The 25,094-nt window shown below is 35.3% G+C and overlaps 1 protein-coding gene across 1 annotated transcript in view; it reads right to left on the bottom strand.

The window, feature by feature from the left end:
* The window catches only part of LOC131161813 (GABA transporter 1-like), a 69,600-nt gene that overhangs the window by 26,325 nt on the left and 18,181 nt on the right, over positions 1-25,094 (bottom strand). The window contains exons 2-6 of the mRNA XM_058117799.1: positions 7,049-7,171; positions 4,138-4,232; positions 3,841-4,027; positions 3,628-3,758; positions 3,098-3,313 (exon numbers count right to left, since the gene is read on the bottom strand). Coding sequence (XP_057973782.1) covers positions 3,098-3,313; positions 3,628-3,758; positions 3,841-4,027; positions 4,138-4,232; positions 7,049-7,171 — 752 coding nt within the window. The remainder of the gene's footprint in view (positions 1-3,097; positions 3,314-3,627; positions 3,759-3,840; positions 4,028-4,137; positions 4,233-7,048; positions 7,172-25,094) is intronic.

Consider the following 25,094-nt stretch of genomic DNA (forward strand, 5'->3'; position numbering starts at 1 on the left):
CTTTTCTTGCTGATATTTCTTTAACATGTTTTAATTGTATTCAAGTAGAAACAACCAAGATTTGAACACATTTTTCAAATTTTCAATGTGATCACTGATTTTCAGTTTCTACAGGTTTCTCAGTTTTTCCATATAATCTATTTTTATCACAAAAGAAATTTATTAAGAAATGGAAAAGCCGGATTTACAACCAAGAAGAGGACCAGAGATCCTGAAAGCAGGAAACAAGAAAAAATCAAAATTAAAAAAAAAAAAAACTAACAAAAACCCTAATTTAAAAAACCTTTCTTTAAGCCCTTCCCTTTGTAATTGATAGAGCTCTGCAATCTTGCTAGTTCTCACTACCTTTTAATCATTTTTCTTTGAACACCATACAATTGAACTTCATTTCCTCCCACATCAGCCAGCCATACTCCCATATCATCTACAATTTTTTGAGCACCAACATGCTGTGCACGAATGTCCTCCATTGGAGTAGATAATGATACAACCCTACATTGATTAGTCACAACCAATTCTACCCCCACCCCCCTCCTCAGATAGAAACATCCTCTAAACCGTTAAGCAGTGAGCAAGGCACATAAGAAACATCCCCAAGATAGTCAAAAGAATTGGAACTATAATCCATATTTTCACAAATCTCATCCAATAAAAGACAACTGCCACAAACAAACTCGCTTTCATACTCACTGTCCTCTTCCGAAAAATCCCCACATTTCTTTTTTTTTATTCTTCTAAAAATAAGAAAAATAGAAATTAAAAGGGGAGAAAAAAAATAGAAAACTATTCTCGCTTCCAAGATTATTGTAGCATCTAATTTTTAAAAAACAAAATTCAAAACTAAAACTATTTTCATTTATTTTGAAAATAATAACAATAATAAAACTTGGTTTTGGTTTTTAAAGAAGAAAAGGAGACAGTGAGATTTGTCCCTCAATTGAAGAGGAAAATTATGTCTCGTAGACGTGGATGATCTACACATCTTGTGTACGTGGACACGCTAAATGAGGCCTTGTAATGGTGCACTTCGCTTTTTGCTCTTGCGCATTGGCACAACGCACAAGTGGGGCACTTAAATTTCTGCAGATGGATTGAGTCACAACCAGTGCAGGTTCTGTTCCAATAACAGACCCAACCACTCTGCAGGTCAACCTAGTGCACCCAATGGTTCAATCCAAGTAGCAACTCAACAGGAGCAATTGATTTTTATCAAGTGATGTGATGTAAATAATTCAAAAAAAAGATTGTGCATATCTAAGTCTGACCAATGGACACAACTAATTGAAAAGGTTTTGTCCACTGCAAGAACAAGTCTTATAGAATTGCACCCTTGTTTGTCTAGCAAGTATTCAATGGCCCATCCTCATTCGTGCAGTGCATGTGGATATTGGCTTCAGTACGGCCCTAAATTTCAACAAAAATTCCACTTTCCACCACCCTCAAAACCAACATAGCAGCCAATTTCCATTTTATAAAACTTCTGTCAAAATTTCCACAAATCACTTGAAGTTCATCAAAATCTCAAAATTTTAGTCAAATTTTTGAAATTTTAACAAGGGAAATTTCTTTCTTAATTTATATTCTTTCCTTATTGAAACTAAAGATTGTTACAAGGATATGAATAGCTTTCTGGCTTTCAAAATTATATGAAATTTAGATATCAGCTATAACATTTGATTTGACCATTAATGTCTAAATCATGTGTATTTGTATAATGAATAATATTTAACTGATTTATGAATTTCATTTATATTAATTGAATATAAGTAATACCGTTATTATATCTTGATGTATTTTATTTATGATATTTTAATTCAAACTTTTGTATTACTGAGACTATTAATATTTACTAGATTTTCATAACAGAATTCCATGTTCTACTGCATATTTCCATCATTTTAAATTCAAAATTGAAATTTGCATCAGCAACAAAATTTCCATCGAGATCTGCACACAAATTGTCATATGTGCGAATAAACTTTTAAAGGATGCAACATTTGTAATGTGCCTTGAACCAATTTCTGCATCTTGTTTACACTAGTCTTCCAACATATAAGTCAGGGACAATTCTAATATTCGCAATGTTCCTTGACAATTCACAATCTAAACTCTATTTGATCAGATCAGGAAGTATAGTGCATCAAAAAATCAATAATTTAGAATACTTTGGAATCATGATGCAACAATACTGAGTATATGCTCCACCAACTTAAATTGTTAGTTCACCAACTGAAATTTAAACCTACCATAAGATGCCAAAAGATATTTTAAAATGCACAGTTCTTTGAGAGCATCAAGAGTTTATATTCAGTTCAAGGAAATCAATTCTGTCTATTGAAGTAAATCAACCTACGCTCAGATCTTGGGAAAGAATAAAATGAGGGAAGGGAAAGAAAAGTTCTTAAAATATAAAGAAAACAACTATTAGCCACTTATAAGTGTTGTCCTTGAACTAACCATAATTTGATCAAAATGTCAATTATCAAAAGTTCCTTAAATTCTACAAAGTTGTGTCTAATGGAGCACCTTCACTTTCTGAAACATGTAGAAATAGAAATTACTTCTATACTACTAGAAACAAAAAAATTTAACATAATGGTGAGTAAAAAAAAAAAAAGAAACTTGGTTTGAAAAAATCAGAAAAACCTGCCACAAATATAATTATAACCTTAGTTATCCAATATCATATACTATTAATGCTGCATTTGGGAGCAGACCTTGGATTGGGCTTTGGGTCGATTTGGACAAATTTCAATACAATTTTATATTACTTATTATCCATATCCAGTACAAATCCAAATCCAGGGCCTCTCTAAAACTAGGGTAAAGGCATAGGAAGTAGCCAAGTTCATTGTGGGAAAAAACGAGGAATAATTTTCTCAATTAGGAGAGTTAATTAGATATGTATCTATTTCCTCAAAGAAAAATTGTACTGTACCATATGTTGTATCATGTATCATAAATTTTTTAATATACTTGAGTGTGTATTTGTGCACATATGCTTTCAGGATTGGGATCCATTCAAAACGTGGAATAAAATTGATTACAAATATTTTGCAAATATTAATTACTCATTCAAAAAATGTAACAAAATCACCTGAAAGCATCCTGATATTTGAATCGCAGCAAAAATATTTGCCATAACAGTTGTCCATCTAGGAACAGTTAAAGAAGCCAGTATGTAAGGTCGAACTTCTGAACCAAATGCCCAATAGCCACAAAAGGCCAGCTGCCAGTAAGTCAAAATGATGAGACTGTATGCTGCTGAGACACCTCTATACATATTCTTCTTTGCTGGTTCTCGCAATGTACTCTGGCAAAAGAATGAGCATATATGGTCAATCATAATAAATATTAGATATTTTGTAATAAATTTTAAAAGACTTTCAGTACTATACTCCAACCAAACTTAGTGAAGATGACTTGAACCTTGACTATAAACAAATAAAGACATCTGACCAAAATAGATGCAAGTTAGTCATATATAAATTGGAGTTCAGTAGTTTATTCCTTCTATTACTAATTTAGCAAAGGTAGCTTGAGCCTTGACTATCAACAAATTAAGATATCTATATGAAAAAAAAATTGCAAGTTAACCATAAATAAACTGAAGTGGAAATAAGTTGCCTGAATTTCTGGAAGCATTGCATCTCCAAATGAAAAGGCAATTGCCCCAAGAGCATTAAAGGCTTTAAATGTCCTATACGAGGAGCTCCCTTGCAAACTGTAGCTGATTGAATTTCTATCGATTCTTTTTCCTTCAAGAAGAATGGCAGGGAGGACATGTTGTCATTTGGGTGCAATGAATAACACAGAAAAAGAAACATATCCGACGCCCACCATTATAAATTGTCACCCCAATGGTCGTGCCAGCAAAGCCAATTGTGCTGAAAGTGCATAAAGCATTTACCCATCTCAAAGAATGGATATCTGGAAGCTGGGATAGAAAAAGTTCAAAGGCCCCAAAGAAAATGATAAAGTGCTGCAAGGTTAATGTACCCTCCTTGTGGTAGTATTTGTAAACTGCCTGCACAAAATGGCGGGGAAAAAAAAAGACACAACAAAGTCCAAGTTGAAATGTGAGAGGTACCATTCATTTCTATAATTCACAAGTACTACACAGCCAAATTAACTAACCTTAAGACTGCTGCCTGCAGCAATATGAATGGCAATATTATTGCCTAAAGAAGCTACCTGCTGGAAAAATGCAATAGACCAGCAACCCCAATATCCTTCAAAAACCAAAGAGAACAACTTCTGTCCATGAACCCAAAAAAAAAAAAAAAAACGAAGAATCATAGAGCAACAAAAGAACAAAAATTGAACAACAAACTTTTTAGTTAATGCCAGAACATTCTACATCTATGGCGCATGAAGCTTTTTTGGGCATAATAGAAATGAATATTTATGATGAAGAAAAAATAATTACCACTAAAAATGTTTTGGTAGAAGTGAAACAATTATAATGAAACAGCACAAACAATTGAATAGAATGCACATCAATCTTCTAAAACTACACAAAAAAATTCACGCATTACAATTTTGCTATCTAGATTGAAGTTCATATTGACTACCACAGTCAGAGTAACCAAGAACATTGCTTTAAAAGCACCCAGTGAAAATATCACCAACTTCTCACAATTGAAGGAAACTGATAATATTCTGGTTGGTCAACCTTGAGCAGCCTATATCTACCCATCAGGACCCTAAATGGGAAGGCTCTCAAAATAGGATCCATATGCAATATTGTCAGCAATCAAGGAACAACTATAAGATACGAATTTTCTTTAAGAAAAATGAAAAAAAAAAAAAAGGTAAATCCTTTCCACAAATAGTCAAAACTTCCATTTTCTCACGATGTATGCCTACAATAGCAATGGATTCTAATGAAGGTGCTTCTCTTTCTAAAGGGAGGTATTATTCTTTTACATGATGTCACCCAAGGTCTTAAATTTCGATTTTGACTCAAATTTCGAAGCTCCAAAAGTACGGAAATTTCGACGGAAATTTCGATTTCGATGTTGATTTCGATTTCGATTTGAAAAAATAACGGAAACTAGTAATAAAGCATGGAATTCTTTGTGAAGCTTTAGAAATGGTTAACAAACATAAAAATATAAGTTTTAAGACTAATATATTACAAATTAAATACATCTATGTTTTGTATGAGGTGGAAAAGTTGTAAAATAGTATGTGTATCAAACATGTTTGTAAGATAATGTACATTAAACATATTGAGTTAATGCAAATGAAATTCATGAATCATTTAAATATTATTTATTATACAAATATTGATAATTTAGACATGAATGGTTAAATAAAATATTACTATAAGTTTATTTTTTCATATAATTTCAAAAGCACTTGTGATAACCTTTTGTTTCAATAAAATAAATAAAATAAATTAAAAGAGAAATTTCACTTCACTCTCGAGGTTTCGATATATTTCGACCAATTTCGCTAAAATTTCGAGGTTTTGATAAATTTCGGATGATTTGTTGAGATTTCAACGGAAATTATGCAAGACGGAAATCGACTGCCATTTCGATTTCGAAGGTGACGGAAATCGGAAATTTCGACGGAAATTTCGATAGTTTCGTGGAAATTTAAGACCATGATGTCACCTAACAAACCAAATTGTTATGTACAGAGGCACAATATTCAAATAGCCAAAGATTTTGATTTTGATGTAAATTTCAATTTCGATTTGAAAAAACAATGGTAACAAGAAATAAAGCATGGAATTGTTTTATGAAACTTTAGAAATGATTAATAGACATAATAATGAAAGTTTTAGGAAAAATATATTACAAATTAAATGCATCTAAGTTGTGTATAAGGTGCAATAGTTGTAATATAATATGCAATGTTTTAAAAGGTGAATGCGTAAGGAGAGGCGCTCCAACCCTTAAGTGGCGAGGCGTACACCTCAAGGCGTTGGGGCATAAGCCTTTTGAGATTTTATTTTTAGATAAAAATATGTAAATAAATTACATATTTAAAAAAAAAAAAAAAATTTAAGAAAATCTCAAATATAATGTTAAAAAAAAAAAGTCAAAATCAAATGTAATTTGCAAACTACTTGTTGGCCATTCAAAAAAATTGCTAACTTAAAATCAGTATGTAAATCATGAAAAGAGATAGCTATAACATTGCAAAGTTCAAATTAATTTTCAAGATCTAAGATACAACTCAATTGTTTTGGAAAGGGTCAAGTTCAAGAGTTTTAGAAATCAGCTCATATTATGACATTCCTTTTACATAAACATAGAATTAATATTTTCTAGCCAAATCTCACTTGAAAATCACACACCCAAAATGCGTAAGCCTCACGTAAAAAGGCATGCCTTTTGTACAAATGCGTAAGCCTTAGTGTGTAATGCATTAGCCTTTTTGGGATTTGGTATTTTGGATTGAGCCCAAAGGTGTTTTAGGCATGCCTTGCCTTGAGCCGAGCCTCAATTAAGCCTTTTGAAGCATTGATTATACGTGTATTAAAATATATTTGTGATATAATATGCGTATGAAACATATACAACTAATACAAATAAAATTCATAAATCAATTTAATATTATTAATTTTTTTGAAATCAAGATATTAGACATGAATGGTTAAGTAAAAGTATGTTGTAAGTTTAATTTTCATGTAATTTCAAAATCCTTGCAACGTTTTTTTTTTCAATTAAAAAAAAATAATTAAGATAAAAATTCCACTTGACATCTAAATCACACATTTGAATTTTAAGGAAAATTCATTCTATAGTTAAAATTTTGACAAGTTTCGCTAAAGTTTTGAGATTTCAATAAATTTTGGATGATTTTTTCAAATTTCAATGAAATTATTCAAGTTGGAAATTGACAGCCATTTCAATTTCAAGGGTGATGGAAAGCGGAAATTTTGATGGAAACTTCAACAATTTCGTGGAAGCTTAAGACCATGACCATACCTACAGTACGATCATGTCATCCCATATACCGTGCCAATACTACTACTTTACTAATAGAATAAGAGTCAATTATTAACTTAAATTGAGGTGAGAATACCAACCAAAGATACTCTCAGCAAGATGCTGATATGTAGTGTGCCTCTTTCCATCCCATTTCCATAGAGAAGCAATCAAAAGACTGGAATACCATGTGGACAGAGTTGCACCCACCAAACTACTTACACCTGTGTAGACAGTAGCAAAAGTGCTCTCAAATGAACTTGGGTTGCAAGAATTCCACTTCAAAAGATAAATAAAATTTGCAACATCTAAAGCTAAAGCTAAACAACAGGATGAAAGAATAAATCTCATGATTCTATTACAAATGTTGGCAGTCGGGAAAGCATTGTAAATCAAGAGTCACAATCTCACACATCATCTAAACTATAGAGATATAACAAATCTCTCCCCCTCCCCCCCCCCCCCCTTTTTTTTTCTCTATACACACACACACACACACACACATATACACACACACAAGTCCTTCTTTCGCCTCCAAAAAGCCAATTCTAATTTTTCTCCTGATTTTAAGTTCTGAAAACAAATTAAATTATGTGACAAATAAGAGATCATATTTTGAATTTTAAAGGTCCTTCTAATGTAAAAGGTCCACATGTTTCACCCAATTATTCATTTTTACTTTGGTGAAACAAAAGGAAATATATTTATTATACATTTTAAAAGAACTTTGATTCTTTTTTCTAGTAGAAAGATCTTCAAGACTAAACAAAACAATATCACAGCCCAGCATGCATAGGTAAGGATTCATCTTTAAAATATTTTAATTCTCAGTAACGCTTGCCAAAAAATTCAGTTTGAATTATGGAAGTTCTGAAAGACCTGTTAAAGCACAAACAAAATAGGAATTCTCAGTATGAATTTGCATGCACATACAGTCAAATGCAAAGCCAGCATTGAAGAGCTTAAACACAAACAGAGAAAAGGGATTATACACAATCCATTAAAAGTTAAAACCTGTTAAAATTGAAGAACTAATACTACTGAAACAAAAATAAAGAAATGTAACTGTTCGTGTGCTGCATTCAAAAGCCTAAAGCTCAAGATACTCAATACAAAATCAGCAAAAAAATTGAAATTTTTTATGCTCCAAGTGCAAACAACTGGAAGAAGATCAAAAAGAGCCACTGATGCCACCATCATATGACTGGGTCCCTCCTCATGGATAAATAAAGCTTCTGTAGATAGGAAAACAAATCCATTCAGAAAAGAATACAAGGAAGGGAAAATAAGACTTGCTCCATGAAAGGAAAAGGGAATTACATCAAAGCTGCTTTCCAATCCCTTTGAATATCTGAGAGTGAACAACCCACAAAAACCCCAAACGAATGACCCAAAAAGGAGAAAAAAAAAAAAAACTTTCTCCCAAAGCAAAATCAGAGAAGTCTTCTGGTCTTTGAAAAGTCTAGCATTCCATTGGAGCCAAAGCATCCACAACATAGGATATATTGCACATCTCCAAAACCCTCATCTATTCTTCCCAAAACCCCCAAAAGTTCACCATCAAAAATCAAACTCTGTGGAGCTACCCAATCATCACCATAACAAGAAACAAATCGTTCCACAGATACCTCGCCACCCAGAAATGAAGGCAAAGGTGACCATTAGTCTCAGTTGCCTCATGGCACATCATACAAACATGCGGACTGAGCTTTATCAGGATTCCCTATCTGTAGCAAATCATTGAGGTGATTCTTCACCTTCTGCATGGGTGAAGAAGGTGAAAAGGGGAACTACATAGGACAACCATGGCAGGAGGAAGTGAAGGAAGATCTCTAGAGATCCCAATATTGGCTGCTTTCTTAGTTAGACATCACGCGTCTTTTGAAAGGCATATATGATTACCATGCATTTTTAACTTTTTAAAAGGTGTAAATTAGAAGGCAACTATGCCTATGCTGTGGCGCATTACTTCTTTTCACACACAACCAGTCTCAAGTGAGGGTAAAGGAGGAGGGTTTCATAGGTAGCTGACAACTAGCATAGAATTTGTCAAATATCTATGACTAAAAGTTTTACTGATTATTAGTTGGGGCATCCATTATGAGCAACACTTTGCAAGGTGTAATGGAAAATAGGCAAGGGCTTCATCGTCACCCAAAAGCAATTGAAGGTGCCTGATGTCAAATGTGCAAGGGGTCTAACATTATTCTGAACATGGGGCGATAAATAAGATAGCTCAAAAGAGTAGGGTTCAATAAAAGCATGAAGGTAGTTGAAACAATTATTAGAAGAAAAATTAACATTTTGCCTTCTAAGGAACTAAGTGTAAGAGAGAAACACTACAGAAATTGAAGAGTGAGGATTTGAAAAGTACACCAGCACCATAAGAGAAAAAGATGAGAATAAGGTAGGTATCATGGTATATAAAGACCTAAAAGATAGTATTGTAGATTGAGCTGTTAAAAGAGTAGGGCATAAAAATTAAGATTGTCTTAGGACAAGAGATAACAAATGTCATTAGCATTTATGCTCCTCAAGTAGGCTTAGCTGAAAACCTTAAGAGGCAGTTTTTGGAAGCTATGGATAATATTATAGAATGGTGAGAAATGAGAAAATATTCAAAGAAGGAAATATGAATGGTCTCGTAGGAAATAATAATAAAGTTTATGAGAGGATACATGGAAACAAGGATTCTTAGCCGCATGTTTTTAAATTGCGATAGCGGGTAGCGTAATGTAACGATAACGTGTGTAACAGGAAGTGGGAGTAGCAAATGTTACATAATGGGAAGTGGGTGCAACGGCCGTGAATTTTTTTCAAGCATGCACAACCTTGTGCATATTAAGTGTATTTGCATGTTTTAAGCTTTTAACCCTTCTTAAGGAGTTTTAGTGTATTTTGGATCCTTCAATTAAACCAACTAAGTTGTTTGGTAAGGGTAAGAAGTTTACATTTGTTTTAAACCACGATTGACAGAAATTAAATGTGTATTTATACTCCTCATTGTTCTTATGCATGATAAATTCTTATGTGTGCTAAATTAATAAAACAATATACGTTATATACTCCATTAACATTTTATACACATTAGGCATCCAAATAATACAAATATACAACAACTAGAAAAAAAAAAAAGTTGAAGTTGAAAAATATAGAACATAAATATCAAATTTCTAATGTTATCAAAATAAATTATTTTTTTAACAAGTTAGTATTTTCAAATTAATACTTAATGCATCATTTGGGAGTATTTAAAAAAATAGTAAATTTTGTATCATTATCATCCTCATTATAATCTTCTTCCCCTCTCGCCACATAGTATATTGAGAATGATTTATGAAAGTGGGGGAAAAAACAAGTGAGAAGAAAAAAGTCAAAAATAAAATAATTTTTTTGACATAACAGTCCTGTAGCAGTAACGTAACAGCTTTAGTGGCCTTTACGCAATGGTTGCGATCCGTAATGGCCGCTACCGCTGTGATTTTTCTTCCCACTGATTTCGCAATGTGTAACAGTATCAAGAACCCAAAAAACCGTTATGTAACGGCGTTACGTAACGATCACAACCATTATTTAAAACTAATCTTAGAAATATGATGGGTAATTCTATTAAAGAGATAATGAAATAGGTTTTAGGTGAATCTAAAAGAAAATGCATGAAATGGTGTTTATTATTCCCGTTGCCTCCTCTTGCTATTTGTTTTGCTTTAGTTTCACCACTGCAAATTTATCATCATCATGGACATTGTTGGAGAACTTAAAGTTTTAGTCCCTAGTTTGAGTCATTTTCAACAAATGATAATTTCCTTATTCCATTATGTTTTCTCATGAATCTCTCTTTCTTCTCATTTTTAGATAACCAAAAATAAAAAATTCATCGAAGCAAGAAAAGACAAAAAAGAAAGAAAAAAAGAACCAATCACAAAAAGAGGATAAGATATTTTCCGAAATAAAACAAAAAAAGGAAAACAGGCAATACAAAAGATTTACATTGATGTTGCCATCCAGTCCTTCTGGATATTGGACAGCAAAAGACGCTCAAAATCCCCAAAAGAGTGAGCCCAAAAAGAAGCCAAAAGCGTAGCTTTCTCCCAAATCAAACTTGAGGGAGTCTTTTGATCTCCAAAAATTCTGGTATTCTGTTGAATTTTGATTAAATGAATAACCTAACTTGAAGTTAGGTCTCTCCCTCTATTTATAATAGAAATCAAATACATTCTAATGACAATAATACTCTTACTAACTCTCACTAATTAACATACTAACATACTAAATAATAATAATAATAATAATAATAATAATAATAACAACCTACAACACTCCCCCTCAAGCTAGAGCATAAATATCATATGCTCCTAACTTGTTACAAATAAATTTAACATGAGCATCCTCAAAAGCTTTGGTAAACAAATCAGCAAGCTACATATCAAACTTCACATAAGTGATGGTAATGAGCTTCTACACAAGTTGCACTTGAACAAAGTGGCAATCAACTTCAATGTGCTTCATCCGCTCATGAAAGACAGGGTTGGAGGCAATATAAAAAACAACTATGTCACCCATCAACTTCATAGGCTGAGAATGTGAAAAACCCAAATCTTCTAACATGTTCCTCAACCACACAAGTTCACAAGTAGTGTGAGTCATAGTTCTATATTCTGACTCAGCACTTGGCCTAGTTACCACAAATTGTTTCATACTCTTCCAAGAAACCAAATTACCACCAACCAAGATACAGTACCCGGTTGTGGATCTCCAATCAAAAGGCAAAACAGCCCAATCAGCATTTGTATATCCATGGATATAAGTGTGACCCTAATCATGATATAAAAGACCTCTCCCAGGTACACCTTTGAGATATCTTAACATGCGAATTACTATGCCCCAATGACTTGTCCTCGGAGAATCTAAAAATTGACTCACAATACTTGTTGCAAACAATATATCGAGTCAAGTGACTATAAGATAATTTCCGACAAGTCTCCGGTATTGTCTAGGATTAAGTAGCAAATCACCCATATCCGGCACTAACTTGCTATTAGGATCTATGGGTGTATCAACCAGTTTAGATCCCAACAATCAAGTTTCATCCAATAGATCAAAAACGGACTTCCTCTGTGACAAAACAGTTCCCATACGAGATCTAGATACTACTATACCCAAGAAGTATTTCAATGGTCCCAAATCTTTGGTTTGAAACTTACTCTATAGAAAAATTTTGAGACTTTGAATATCTTAATCATAATCACCTATAATAACAATATCATCCATATGAAAAACAAGAAGGATCATATCTGATGAAGTACGACGACAAAAAACAGAATGATCCACTACACACCGTGGAAGACCAAACTCAAGTACTACAACACTGAAACGACCAAACCATGCTCTAGGAGACCGTTTTAAACCACATAGTGCCTTCTTGATCCAACACACTAAGCTTGACTCCTCCTGAGCAACAAACCTAGGTGGTTGCTCCATATAGACCTCCTCAAGATCACCATCAAGAAGATGTTCTTCACATCTAACTGATCCAGAGGCCAGTGACAAGTAGTAGCCAAGGAGATGAACAGAGATACTGATGTAAGTTTGGAAATCGGAGAAAATGTGTTAGAATAATCCAAATCATACGCCTGATTATACCTCTTAGCAATAAGATGGACCTTTAGACGAGCCACAGAACCACCAAGGTTGGCTTTCACAATGTATACCCAGCGACAACCAACCACAAACATGTCAAGAGGAAGAGATGCAAAGTCCCAAGTGTCATTGTCCTGTAAAGCATTCATTTCTTTAACCATAGCATTCCTCCACCCAGAGCGGGCTAAGGCTTCCAAAATAGATTTAGGAAGGGTAGTAGATAATAATATGATGACCAGATGAGGAAACCAAAGCCGTGGCAGTAGAAGCTAGAGGGGACTCTCTTCCTTGGAGCCGCCGTTGTGAATACACTTGAAATTAAGATGATCGAGATGATGAGAAGGACTCGATCTACAAGGAGACTTAGATGGTTGGTTGGGCAAGGACAGCAAAGTAGAATCTGAAATATTAGGCAGAGGAAGAGACTCAATGAGCTCAGAAGCACTTAGGGATCACGTGTAGTAAGGTGTAAACTCAAAAAAGGTAACATCGGCAGAAACAAGGAAGCAGTGCAACATAGGACTATGACAATGATATCCCTTTTAAGCATATGAGTAGCCCAAAAAGACACATTTTATAGCACAAGGATTCAGCTTATCCACCCCAAGAGATAGTTGATGAACAAAGGACATACAACCAAATATACGAGCAGGGAGCGAAAATAAAGGTGAATTAGGAAAGAGAATGGGGTAGGGAATTTTACCACTAAGAACAAAGGATGGCATCCTGTTGATCAGATAGCAAGGAATAAGTACAACATCACTCCAAAATACTTTCGGGACATGCATTTGATTAAGTAAGGGGCAAGTGAGTTCAAGGATATGTCTATTTTTCTTCTCTACAACCCCAACCCATATTGTTAAGGAGTGTGAGCACAGGATGATTGATGGACAATACCAAACTAAGTCATATAAGTAGTGAATTGTGAGCTAAAATACTCTTTAGCATTATCACTTCAAAGATTACAAAGTACCAAAAACTTAACTTGGATGCAACTCTACTAGGACCCCAAACATCAAATGGGAATTGCAGCCCATTTATTGACTTGGGAAGCAAAAGGGACACGATGGTGCTTTCCCAACTGACAAGACTCACAATCAAGACTAGAAACAAAACTCAAATCAAGAACAAGACATTTTAACTTTTCCAGTGAAGGATAACTGAGACGACAATGAATTTAGAGAGGTGTGGCAGCAGCAGTGCAAGCAATAGAAGGAGATAGCGGCTTAAAGTGATAAAGTCCACCAGTTTCACACCCTTTGCCAATCGTCCTTCCTCGTCTTCAAATCTTGAATAACCACAGAATTAGAGAAGAATGTTACAGAACAATTCATGGATTTAGTAATCTTGTTAACAGACATAAGATTGAAAGGAAATTTAGGTAAATACAAAAACCGAAGGAAGAGAAATAGAAAAAGTGGGATTTACAGTCCCATTTCCCTTGACTTCAGCGGTGGATCCATCAGTAAGAGTAATACAAGGTAAATTTGCAAGATATTGAAAAGTGAAGAAGAAATTAGGTATATGTGTTATATGATCTATGGCAGCAAGTCTATAACCTAGGTACTAAGACGGATAGTACTTGATGACAGACATACTGTGAGATTACCTATTTGGGCAAGAGATGCAATGGAAAGAGAAGCTTGTTGTGACGATACTACTAGAACATGGAATACTCTGACATGGATATAGTACGTTGCCCCCCACTCGGCCCCAAAGGTGTGGGGTCAGTGGGGGCTGCATTGGTTGCCCCTAAAGGTGTGAAATCGGTGGTGACTGCATTGGCAACACATGAAGGTCTACTATGGAGATCCCAACACTGATCAATAGTATGATTACTTCATCCACAATGAGTGAACTTGCAAGGAGTGCCCTACCTCATCCATCTCTACCACTATGACCACTCGAACCACCTCTATAACTTCTTCAGTTGTTTGGTAGAGAACTAGAACCACCCTGTGAAGCAAAGGTTGTCCTCTCAGAGCCAGATGCAAGAGCAGGAGAATTTGTGCTAAAGGAAGCACGAAGGACACAAGAATAAGCATCCACAAATGATGGCAACTCTGCACTACTAAGTATCTAGGACCAGACTACATTAAACTCAGGTCTCAAGCCCGCTAGAACTCGAATAACTATCACCTGCTCCCTCTGCTTTGGCATCTCACGAATGTCGGCAGTTATAGGTTGCATGATGTTAAGCTCCTCAAGAATATACTTCATCTCCACAAAATAATCCACAATGCTCCTATCTCCTTGTTGTAACTAAAAGTACTCCAAAAATAAATCATACATATGTGTAATTTTACTAGAATATAGAAGCTTGGCATAATCCCAAATCACCCTGCACATATCTAGATGCATACACATCCATGCAATTTGTGGCTCCATCAAATTCCACAAGAGGGAAAAGATCAAGGCATCTTCTTGAATCCACACTTCTTTTCTCTTCTTATCAAAAGGATCATATTGAAGCAAGTGGTCAAATTTTCCTAATCCTGCTAAATAAACCCAAACAACTTTAGACCACTGAACATAATTCTTTCCATCCAACTTTTGAGTCGTTATCTATGGAAGCAATGAAGGAAACACATTTTTGGGATTTATAGACTCCATCACAACACTCGCAAACTTGCAGCCACAACAATGTCAAACAAGAAGAACAATCAAAACCCAATAGGGCAATCACAAACTATGTGAAGCACTAACACAGCCACGGACGAGATGAACAACTTACCAACTAAGATAGCACTGCCACAGCCTCACAATCTTAACTTGTGAACACTACCACTGCTCCAAGAAACTCACAAAGAAGTCTTTACAAGCACCGAACAAAAACTAACAGATAACCATGAATGCATGATCGAAAAAGGTTGGATCTTTGGACAAAAAACATGTCCAACAACTTGATAATATTGTCCAAAGAGGGAATTAGAACATGGCAGAGGGGGAAAAAATGGCGGCCGAAAACTCTCTCACACGTGAGCACATGGGGTCGACACTACCAGCAGTTGACCGGCCCGTGGAGGAGCATGGGGCTGTTTCTGTGGGGTTTTGTGGGGATAGGCTTTAGAGGGGTTATGTTTTTGGCCATATGGTTGACTTTGTGAAATACTGAAGTATGGAAGTAGATCTGAGAAGAGCAATAATGGGAATGTGTTTTTCCGGAAAAAGTTGAGTATGATAGGGTTTAGGTTGGACCATACTCTGATATCATGTTGAGATTTTGATTAATTAGATGCCCTAACTTGAAGATAGGTACCTCACTCTATTCATAACACAAATCAATGACAATCTAATGACAATAATACCCTTACTAACGCTAACTAATTAACATACTAACACACTTAATAATAATAATACTAAAAGACATAAATAACCTCTAACATGTTCCTTTCAAGCCAAAGTGTCCACAATATAGGAAAACTGCACAATTTCAAAACCTTTTCTTTTTCCTATTCCTTCCAAACCACCAGAAATGCACTACTATGAAATAATGTAAAACAACCTTCAATGCTACATTGCTACCCAAGCCTCACCAAAACAAGAAAATAGATTGTCCTACAACACTCTTGCCACCTCACAATGCAAAATCAATGACAATTAGTCTCACTCTCCATGCAACACATCATGCAAACATCTGGACTGAGAGCTATATAAGGCCTCCTGATATTAAGCAAGCCATTCACATTAACCATGTTGAGAACCGAATTCTAGATGAAAGCTTGAATATTAAAAGGAACAATAGCCTTCCAGACAACTTTATCCAAATAGAAAGGAATAGGGTTAACAGATTTAGTAAGATGGACATAAAAATACAGAAGAAAAAGACCCTGAAGAGTCCCCAATCCAAAGTCTAGCATCCCCCTTCTATTTGGATTGAAAGAATTCAGCACATCAGCAGGCCAATGCACTTATCTATCCCTCTCTCATTGAGACTCCTAAAAAAATGGAAGTCTTGCAACTCTTTTCATTCCTATGTATATGTTTGGATGCATTTCCTTCGTACATCAACTTGCTTTGGATGCTCATAAATTAGATCCTCATGCAATCAATTGTATCTTTTTGGGATATTCTTGCATTCAAAAAGAGTATTGGTGTTATAGTCTTACATTGGATCAATTATTTGCTTGTGTTGATGTTTCATTCTTTTAGTCTACTCCTCATTACACTACCAAAAATATTTTTGCAAATATTCATGAATCTTCTGTTGTTGGTTCCTATTCTTACTCTTGTTCCCAAGTCCTTATTGTTGATACCTTCGTCTTGTCTCCCTTCTTCAGGCCATCCATCTTTGGCATCGTCACAAGGTTGTGTAGTCAACTATGGATTCACCCATTTTTCCAATCATTCCTTTGTCCTTTGATCCAATTCATAATGAATTAGACCTTTTGATTGCTGTCGGTAAGGGAAGCGCACTTGCGCTTCTTATTACATATCATATTTGCATTCTCTGCATAGTCACAAATTACGCTAAGTTCACTGAAACTTTAGCCAAATTTTGGATTTGGGGTTCAAAATGAAATGAAGATTCAAATTCCTTTTTGCAACATTTGGTAGAAACTATGGGTATAGTGGCTGAAATTTCGTGAATTTAACCAAGTTCTGAGGGGGAAAAAAAATCAAATTAGGGTTATTTATTCTATTTCCAAATTATTCATATCATATGTTTTAATATTTCCCAAAGCTCCATTTGAAATTTCTATAATTTACAATAAGTTTCCGTTGTTTCTTTAAATTGAAATCAGAATTTCTATCAGAGTCAAAATTACCTTCAGGATTCCCGTAAATGATACCCTTGAAATTTCCATTAAAATCAAAATTTTAGTCCTTGATCCTATGCCACCTTCATATTAAGCATTTTTCCCTTCACTATCTTTGATCACTCTTCTACATCTGTTTCTGATACTATACCTCAACTGGCTCAGAAAACCCTATCCAAAGAAAAGATGAGAGATTTGTTACAAATAGGGGCTTCACTTACATAAGTCTGCTCTTGGTTGTTGATGGTTGTTTATGAAGTTAACCTGAAGATTGGTATTGTCTTATGGCTAAAGGCGTACTCAGTTTATGACAAGATTACTTCGATAATTTTTCCAAGGCAAAGATTGCAGCCCTGCATCTATTTTTGTCTCTTGCATCACCTTTAATTTGTCATTGCATCAGCTAGGCAACAAAAATGCCTTCTGCATGGAGATCTTCACAAGGAAATTTTCGTAGACCTACTTCCAGGTTTTGTTGCTTAAAGGAGTCTATGTTGGTTTGTCATTTAAGGAAATCTCTATACTAGTGTTTAAAAAGACGAAGGCATAAGGCAAAACATTTTACCCCTAACAAGGCGAGGCATAAGCCTTAAGGCATTAATGCGAAAGCCTTTTGGGAATTTAATTTTTTATTTAAAAATATATAAAAATATACTATACATATTCAAAATCATAAGAAGTTTATTTAATAATTAAAATAAAGCATTTTCTTTAAATTTTACCCTTAAAATAGCCTAAAAAGTTTTAGCTCAAGCTAGCTATGGGGGCATTGGCTATAGGGCCACTACCACATGCCCATCCAAGCTTTAATATTTAACTCCAAACCCATTGCCTTTCTTGGTTTAAATAGTTTGACTCAGTCATGACTCTCTCTTTCCTTTCTCTCTCTCTCTCTCTCTCTCTCTCTCTCTCTGAATTGATATAAGTATGTGAATAGTGATGATTTTTCGCAAGCATCTGAGTGTAGAGAAGAGAGATTTCTGCATGAAGATCCGAAGTAGCTGAGTGTTGAAGAGAGAGGCTTCCGTATGAAGATTTGAAGCAGCTGAGGGTCGAAGAGTGTCAAAAATCAGAATTAGGTCTTCAACGTAGGAAAGAGATCGCCTGAGAAATCAAGGGCATAGATCTGCAAAAGATCTAATGTTGGTCAACGATTGAAGTAGGTAGAGAGAGAGAAAGAGTCGCGGTGCTTGATTGCCTAAAGAGAGACAACCATGTCGTCCTGTCAAAGGAGTCTTCTTGAGAACATCAATCCATGGAAAGAGAGTATTCATTGATGTCAAGGAAGCTTTTTTTGCCCTGCAATTTGCACAAATAATGGGGTCCGAAATGCGTACGTCTTGTCTGTTGAGGCGTGAAATGTGAGTTTTTCTATGCAAGGTGTACGCCCAACTCCAAAATGCATGCGCTTTTTGAAACTTTCGCCTTTGACATTACGCCTTAGGGCATTTTACCCTCAAAACGCATTACGCCTCAAGAACGCCTTTTAAATCACTGTTGTATATAATTTTAAACAAGACACAAAGATAAAATAAAATAATGACCACCATTGAAAAACAAAAAGAAAATGAATAAAGGACTGAGGAATGTACCTAGATTATCGAGGAGTTAATAACCGAAGTAGGCTCAAATATGGACTAGGTTCAAGGGTGTTGTAGAGTGTCACGGATCCTCAAGTAAGACTCAATTAATGTCGCACGACACTTGTCGAGAGCTCTCCCCCAACCGAGTCAGCTGATAATTAAGTGTTCAAGCCTGCATACATGAGCACCAGATAAGTCTCAAAAACCACTCATAACCATTAAAGCATTTATACAAACAACAATAGATCATGAAGGCAAGAGACATTCATACTCAAGATATTTATATAGATCAATAGGGTATATTCTCTCCAAGACAATGAAACTCAATGATAAATAGGACAACTTATTTTATTTAATTAAGAGGACAACCATACAAGCCATAACACAAGTAACTTGACATCCATTATAAATCCCTAGAGAATACATGTAAAGCCATCTCCCCCCCCCCCCCCAAATCTAACCCATTACATTGTCACCTCCTAACATCCTCTTATTTTATCAGCGTCCTCGTCAATTTGTTGTAAGGAGTCTTCAATCTTCAGATTCTAGTGTTGTTGCCATAGAGTTCATGAAATATTGAATCTTTTGTGTGGCATGCTGGAGGTTTTCTGTCTTCCCCCAACTGTTCTCTTCTTCTCCCAACCCCATCCACTTAACTAGGTACTATTGTTGTTGTCTTCATTCTGGCAATGGTTGATCTCCTAGACTTCTATCTGTATGGATCTTCTTCATCAACATGGGATGGTTTTTAAGTTGTTGGCGTAAAGCACTGGATGGATTGATCTTTGTATTGTCTTAGAAGCCTTCTGTCCTTACCATATGATGAAATCAAAATGTTTCGAGCGGTACTTTTTCAAGCACTAGGTCTCTAACTTCAAATTGTCATGGTCATCACCCCTTGTCCGCACAGTTCTTTGTGAATTGGTAGGCTTTTGGGGACTCCCCAAAAGCCTTAAAAGGACTTGTTTTTTCCCTGATTGGAGTTCACAAAAGGTTGCAAGTACAACATCCCATTAAAGCGTTCTATTTGGGCCATTTGTTTGAGGGTGGTAGCATGGGGAAGGATTAGAGCTTGATCCCATTAAAGCAAAAGAGTTCTCCCCAAAATCTACCAATGAATCTTACATCCCGCTCGCTAATTAGGCTCTCGGGGACTACCCAAAAGCCTTAAAGCTCCCACCATATCCTTTTTTTCTACTAAGTCTGTTTTCGAGGCTTCCATTCCCTCATGGAATGCTTTCAAGGCATTCAAGGCCTTCCGTTTTGGACATTCTACTACACAATGGAGCCCCATGCACAAAATACAAGCAATTGGTGATCAATACTCCCCATTCCTTTTGTCTCTGCCCTTTGACCCTCCAGTTGTTAAGGGTCCCCTATCTCTCCAAAAGCCATTAGATCCCTCTTGTCAATTCCCCCGCTTGTAGATCTATACACCTTGTTGGATTTTTGTTCATTATTGGTGGACGTTAGATAGTTCCTCTTCGAGAACTATCTGAGTAATCATCTAATTGACTAGCTGCTGCGAGGGTTAAGTTTGAGAAATCATATAATTTTTCAGCTGCTGCAAGGGTCGATGGGAGGTCATGAACCCCTTGCCTTCACAGCTCATTCTTTGGCCATGTTTTGAGTCCTCGAAGGAAATGGAATACTCTGTCAAATTTCGCCATATCTTTGATGTCAAGCATTAGGTCTTAGAACTCCCGTACATAACTCCTTATCGAGTATGTCTGTTGTAGGTCATACACCTTGCAACGCGCCATGTACTCCGCATTTCCCGGATAAAATGTGTCTTCAAAGCCTATTTCAGTCCCTCCCAAGTATTGATGGCATACCAATTGTTTTGCATGTCTTCACATTTGGTTCACCACCACAACTTAGCATCCCTAGAAAGATATACTATTGCAATGTTAACTCGGTCTTCTTCTAGTTTGATCCTTGAGCACTTAAAGTAGTGTTCTAGGTCAAAACGAAAATTTCCAACTCCTTTGCATCTCGAGCACCCCCCATAACATTTAGGTTTTGGAACCTTGATTTGAGACCCCTCAATGGTATCGGTTATTGGCCTTCAAGACATTTGTGCCACTACGTTTAACTTAGCATTCATCTTCTGCAAGTTATTCTAAAATTGGTCTGTTATGTTCCGGAACTTACCCACTTCCTTCAAATCCTCTTTCAAGGTACCAATGGATTTTTTGACATTTTCTACAAGAAAAAAAATTTGTCAGTTAATTCCCGTAGGGAGGCCTCAAGCTCTATTAGTTATTCCCCTTGGAATGTAAGGGATTGCATCATGCCCTTAACCCATTAAATTGTCACCCCCTAACGCAGAGCTTCAATGGCATTCAAGGGATTCAAAAGCAAGAATAATGCAAACTTGCCGTAAGGCATGTTTACATACAAAATGATGGTGACATGTCTTGAATGACGATGAGCGACACAAATTTATTCATTCAATGAAGTCAACCAGACAATGATGCGTAGTCGAAAGTGCAAAAATCAAGTCAAGATACAAACCTAAATGCATTGTATATTTCCTAGTCTTACCAAAGAGATGTTTCCCATTGATCAGTCTTGTCAAAGAGATGTTTCCCATTGCAGTCATGGGGTAAGCAAAGGGAGAAGCTCAATACTCCCACTCCTAACACTAGTTGGTCGTAATGAGCATGGGGGCAATTAATAAGGATAAAGTTCAGATCTGTTGATCAACCATGACGTGACAGCCAGTCAAACAACACAAGTAACACATGATCAAAAATCCAAGGTTATATAGACCAGAAAAGACTTATGCATAGCCCAAACAAAAATAGATTGTCAAGCCGTATAAGGAAGTGCTTAAGTGTAGTACACTGCCATAAAAATCATGGAACTGTTGCAACATTCATATAGGAAACAAGGCTTACATTGTTACATGCTAATAAGCATCATTTTTGTCAGACCAATTAATCAATAGAAGCACTAGAAAAGCTCCATGCTTAACGCCCTTTCCTTATTTGGGAACCAAAAAACCACAAGACAAATAATAGGAAGCTACCTTATACCTAGGTAGGCACGAGAGACTCCATAGAGTCCATACTGCACTTACTCTCCCTCTTACACCTTCTACTAACTTGGGCATAACAGGATCATCCAGTTTTGTTTTATAGGTCACATTCTAAAGGCTTATTCAACGGTCACTGATCTATCCAAGCTATCTAACAAAGCTTTGTATCAATGCTAACATGGATTCCAAAGAAATTATCTACTGAACCCACCAGCTTCTGCTGCAATGTCCTTCAAAACCAAACATCAAATTTGCTGAAAAAGAAAAAAATCCTTCCTTGAAAAGTTAAACACCTCCACCTGCACTGGCATGTAAATGAGTCAAGTTGGCTTGCAAGCTACACAGGCTCAACTTTGTAGCTCAATTTGGCATGATTATATTCGCGTTCAAGTTGAGTTCAAGCTACTTAATTAAGCAACTTGACGAGTCAAATTCAAGTTTCATAATACTACTCGCAAGCCTAATTGAGCTAAATTGATATAAATTATTTTAGTATTTATTTATGTAATACAATGGATACATTATATATTTTATTATATATATAATACATTGTGTTTGCTATATGTATTTCGTATGTTTAATATTATTTTATAACCGAATTAAGCTTAATTGAGTCTACCTCAAGTTTCAAGAACTTGCAGCCTAGTCAAGTTCGTGTTGAGCAATTATAAGGTTGATTGAGTTTGAGTTCAGTTAAACTAGAGTTTTGAGCCTAAAATTTTCTGTTGACTCTACGAGTCCAATCTGGTTTTGATAATGACAAATCACTTCGTATTTGATCTGTGGGTTGAGTTTGTGAACAAGAACCATATTAAGTATGCACGGAAAGATAATGAGTGAGTCATGGAAGCCTTAAAGTAAAGCACACATATCTTGGTAAGATCCATGGAACTCAAAGAGTACAAGAATCAAGATGCAAGCGGCAAAGTTCAAGAACATCTTGGGAATGGGTACTTAGACCTCATGTATTTACATTTTCGTATGATTTAATTTGAGGCTCAACATAACTTAGAAAGAATTTAGAATTCATGCATTTCATGTATATCATTAGGGGACTTTCATAGACTTAGAAATACTTTTAAAATCATGGAAAATATGTTTTATAAAAGACCCAAGAAGGGGAGCAAAGCAGAATTTTAAATTAGAAAAGAAAAATTCAGAAAATGGGAACAAACGTCTGAAGAATAAGTTCAGTCGTCTGAAGTTTTATGGGTGAAAAATAGAAACTGGCAGAAGCACCTCAGATGACTGAACTTGACACTTTGGTCGTCTAAACTTGACACTTCGGTCGTCTGACCCTTGACTTCGGTCGTATGACCCTATGTCCAAGCTATTTTTTTGAAGGATAAAATGATTTCAGTCGTCTGGGCTCTTGACCTCAGTCGTCTGAACTTGCGGGAAAGATTAAAAGTGTAATTTTTATTGATCAAACACGCGAGCTATCTCATTGATCCAACGGTTGAGATCAATTCTAAGGGTAAGACACTATATATACTGAATATCTAAACCCCAGTACGTCAGCTAAACACAAGAAGATCAACGTAAAGCGAAGAACACATCTTGTTGAAAAGAAAACTGATACTTGAGCTGATTGCTGTACGTTTGCCTACGCTCTAGTTTCTACACATCATCTTTGGGCAAATCACCTCAGAAAATTTAAAGGGATCTCTATTATACATCTTGTGCTTCAACTTGGTTTGAGGTTTGGTTATTACATTTAGTTTTGTTAGAGAATCTCATATCACCATCTGTTTTGATATCTTTAGAGAAACTTGATATTGAGTTTTCACATTTATATAAAGATCATTTTTTACAAACTCAATACTTGAGAAAGTTTTGTATTTGGCAATTGATTAAAGTTTCTTTATTCAAGTGTATTCTTAGTTTAAGGCTAATATGTTTGAATACATCTAAACTATTTGAATATACATATATCCTTAGAAGTGCATAACTATCTATATACATATTGAAGGATATTTTATGAAAATCAAATATTAAGTTTGTTGATCTTTGGCATTATCATCTTAGAGATACATACATATATATATACAGACATACATACATACATATATACATACATACATACATACATATATATATATATATATATATATATATATATACACATTAAGTCAATATTATCAAGATCAGTTTGAAACATTTAGAAAAATATTGTTTGTTTGACAAAGTGTGTTTGGCATCTTTGCAATCTACAAAGCTATCTTTATATTTAAAGATCTAACCTAAGATCTCCAAAGTATTGTTTTATACAAACATTTTTGGGAGATTTGATAAAAAGGGATTTGTGTGTTAAAGCATATCATACATAAACGATTATATCGTTTCATACATTCTGAACTTCAAGTTATATCATATGTTAATGTATTAGGAATTTGAATTGTACTCACGAGCTTTTGTTTGGAAGCATTTTTTGAGTGTTTTTACAGATTCTATTGTATTCACGGTTCTGTATGTGAACCGGTGTTTGAGGAGAGAGTTGTATCTCTTGTAAGCAGCGGAGTAGAAGGGAGTTGTACCTCTTGTAAGCAACGGATTGTAAGGGAAGTTCTGTCCCAATTTAAGGAGCAAGAATTTTAGTAAAATCCTTGAGTGGTTGCTCAAGGCAAGGATGTAGGCCGAGTTGGCTGAACCTCGTAAAAATCGCGTTTGTCTTCTCTCTTCCTTTTATTCTTTACTTTCAGCACTACATTTAAGTTGTTCATCTTGCATGTGTAGGTTGAATAACATTGCACACAATTAATTGGGTAATAAGAACTCATTGCTAAATATACAAGTAGGGATTAAGTGGTAAATAGATTCAACGAATTTTAAAATACCCAATTCACCCCCCCTCTTGGGATTACACCTAATTCAACAATTGGTATCAGAGCGGGTTTATATAGACTTAATAATCAATTTGTAAAAAGATCACATGGCACATATCGGTGTAACTTCGTTCAGTGAGGGACACTCATCCACTAGACCACCCATTTTCTGTGGTATAAACTACACCTATTGGAAACATAGGATGAACATTTATCTATTGAACGTAGATTGGAAGGTTTGGAAAATAGTGACTAAGGGAAATCACATTCTCATGAAAGTAATTGATAAGATTAAT

The sequence above is a fragment of the Malania oleifera genome, chromosome 8 (genome assembly GCF_029873635.1).
Source record: "Malania oleifera isolate guangnan ecotype guangnan chromosome 8, ASM2987363v1, whole genome shotgun sequence".
Lineage (NCBI taxonomy): Eukaryota > Viridiplantae > Streptophyta > Magnoliopsida > Santalales > Ximeniaceae > Malania > Malania oleifera.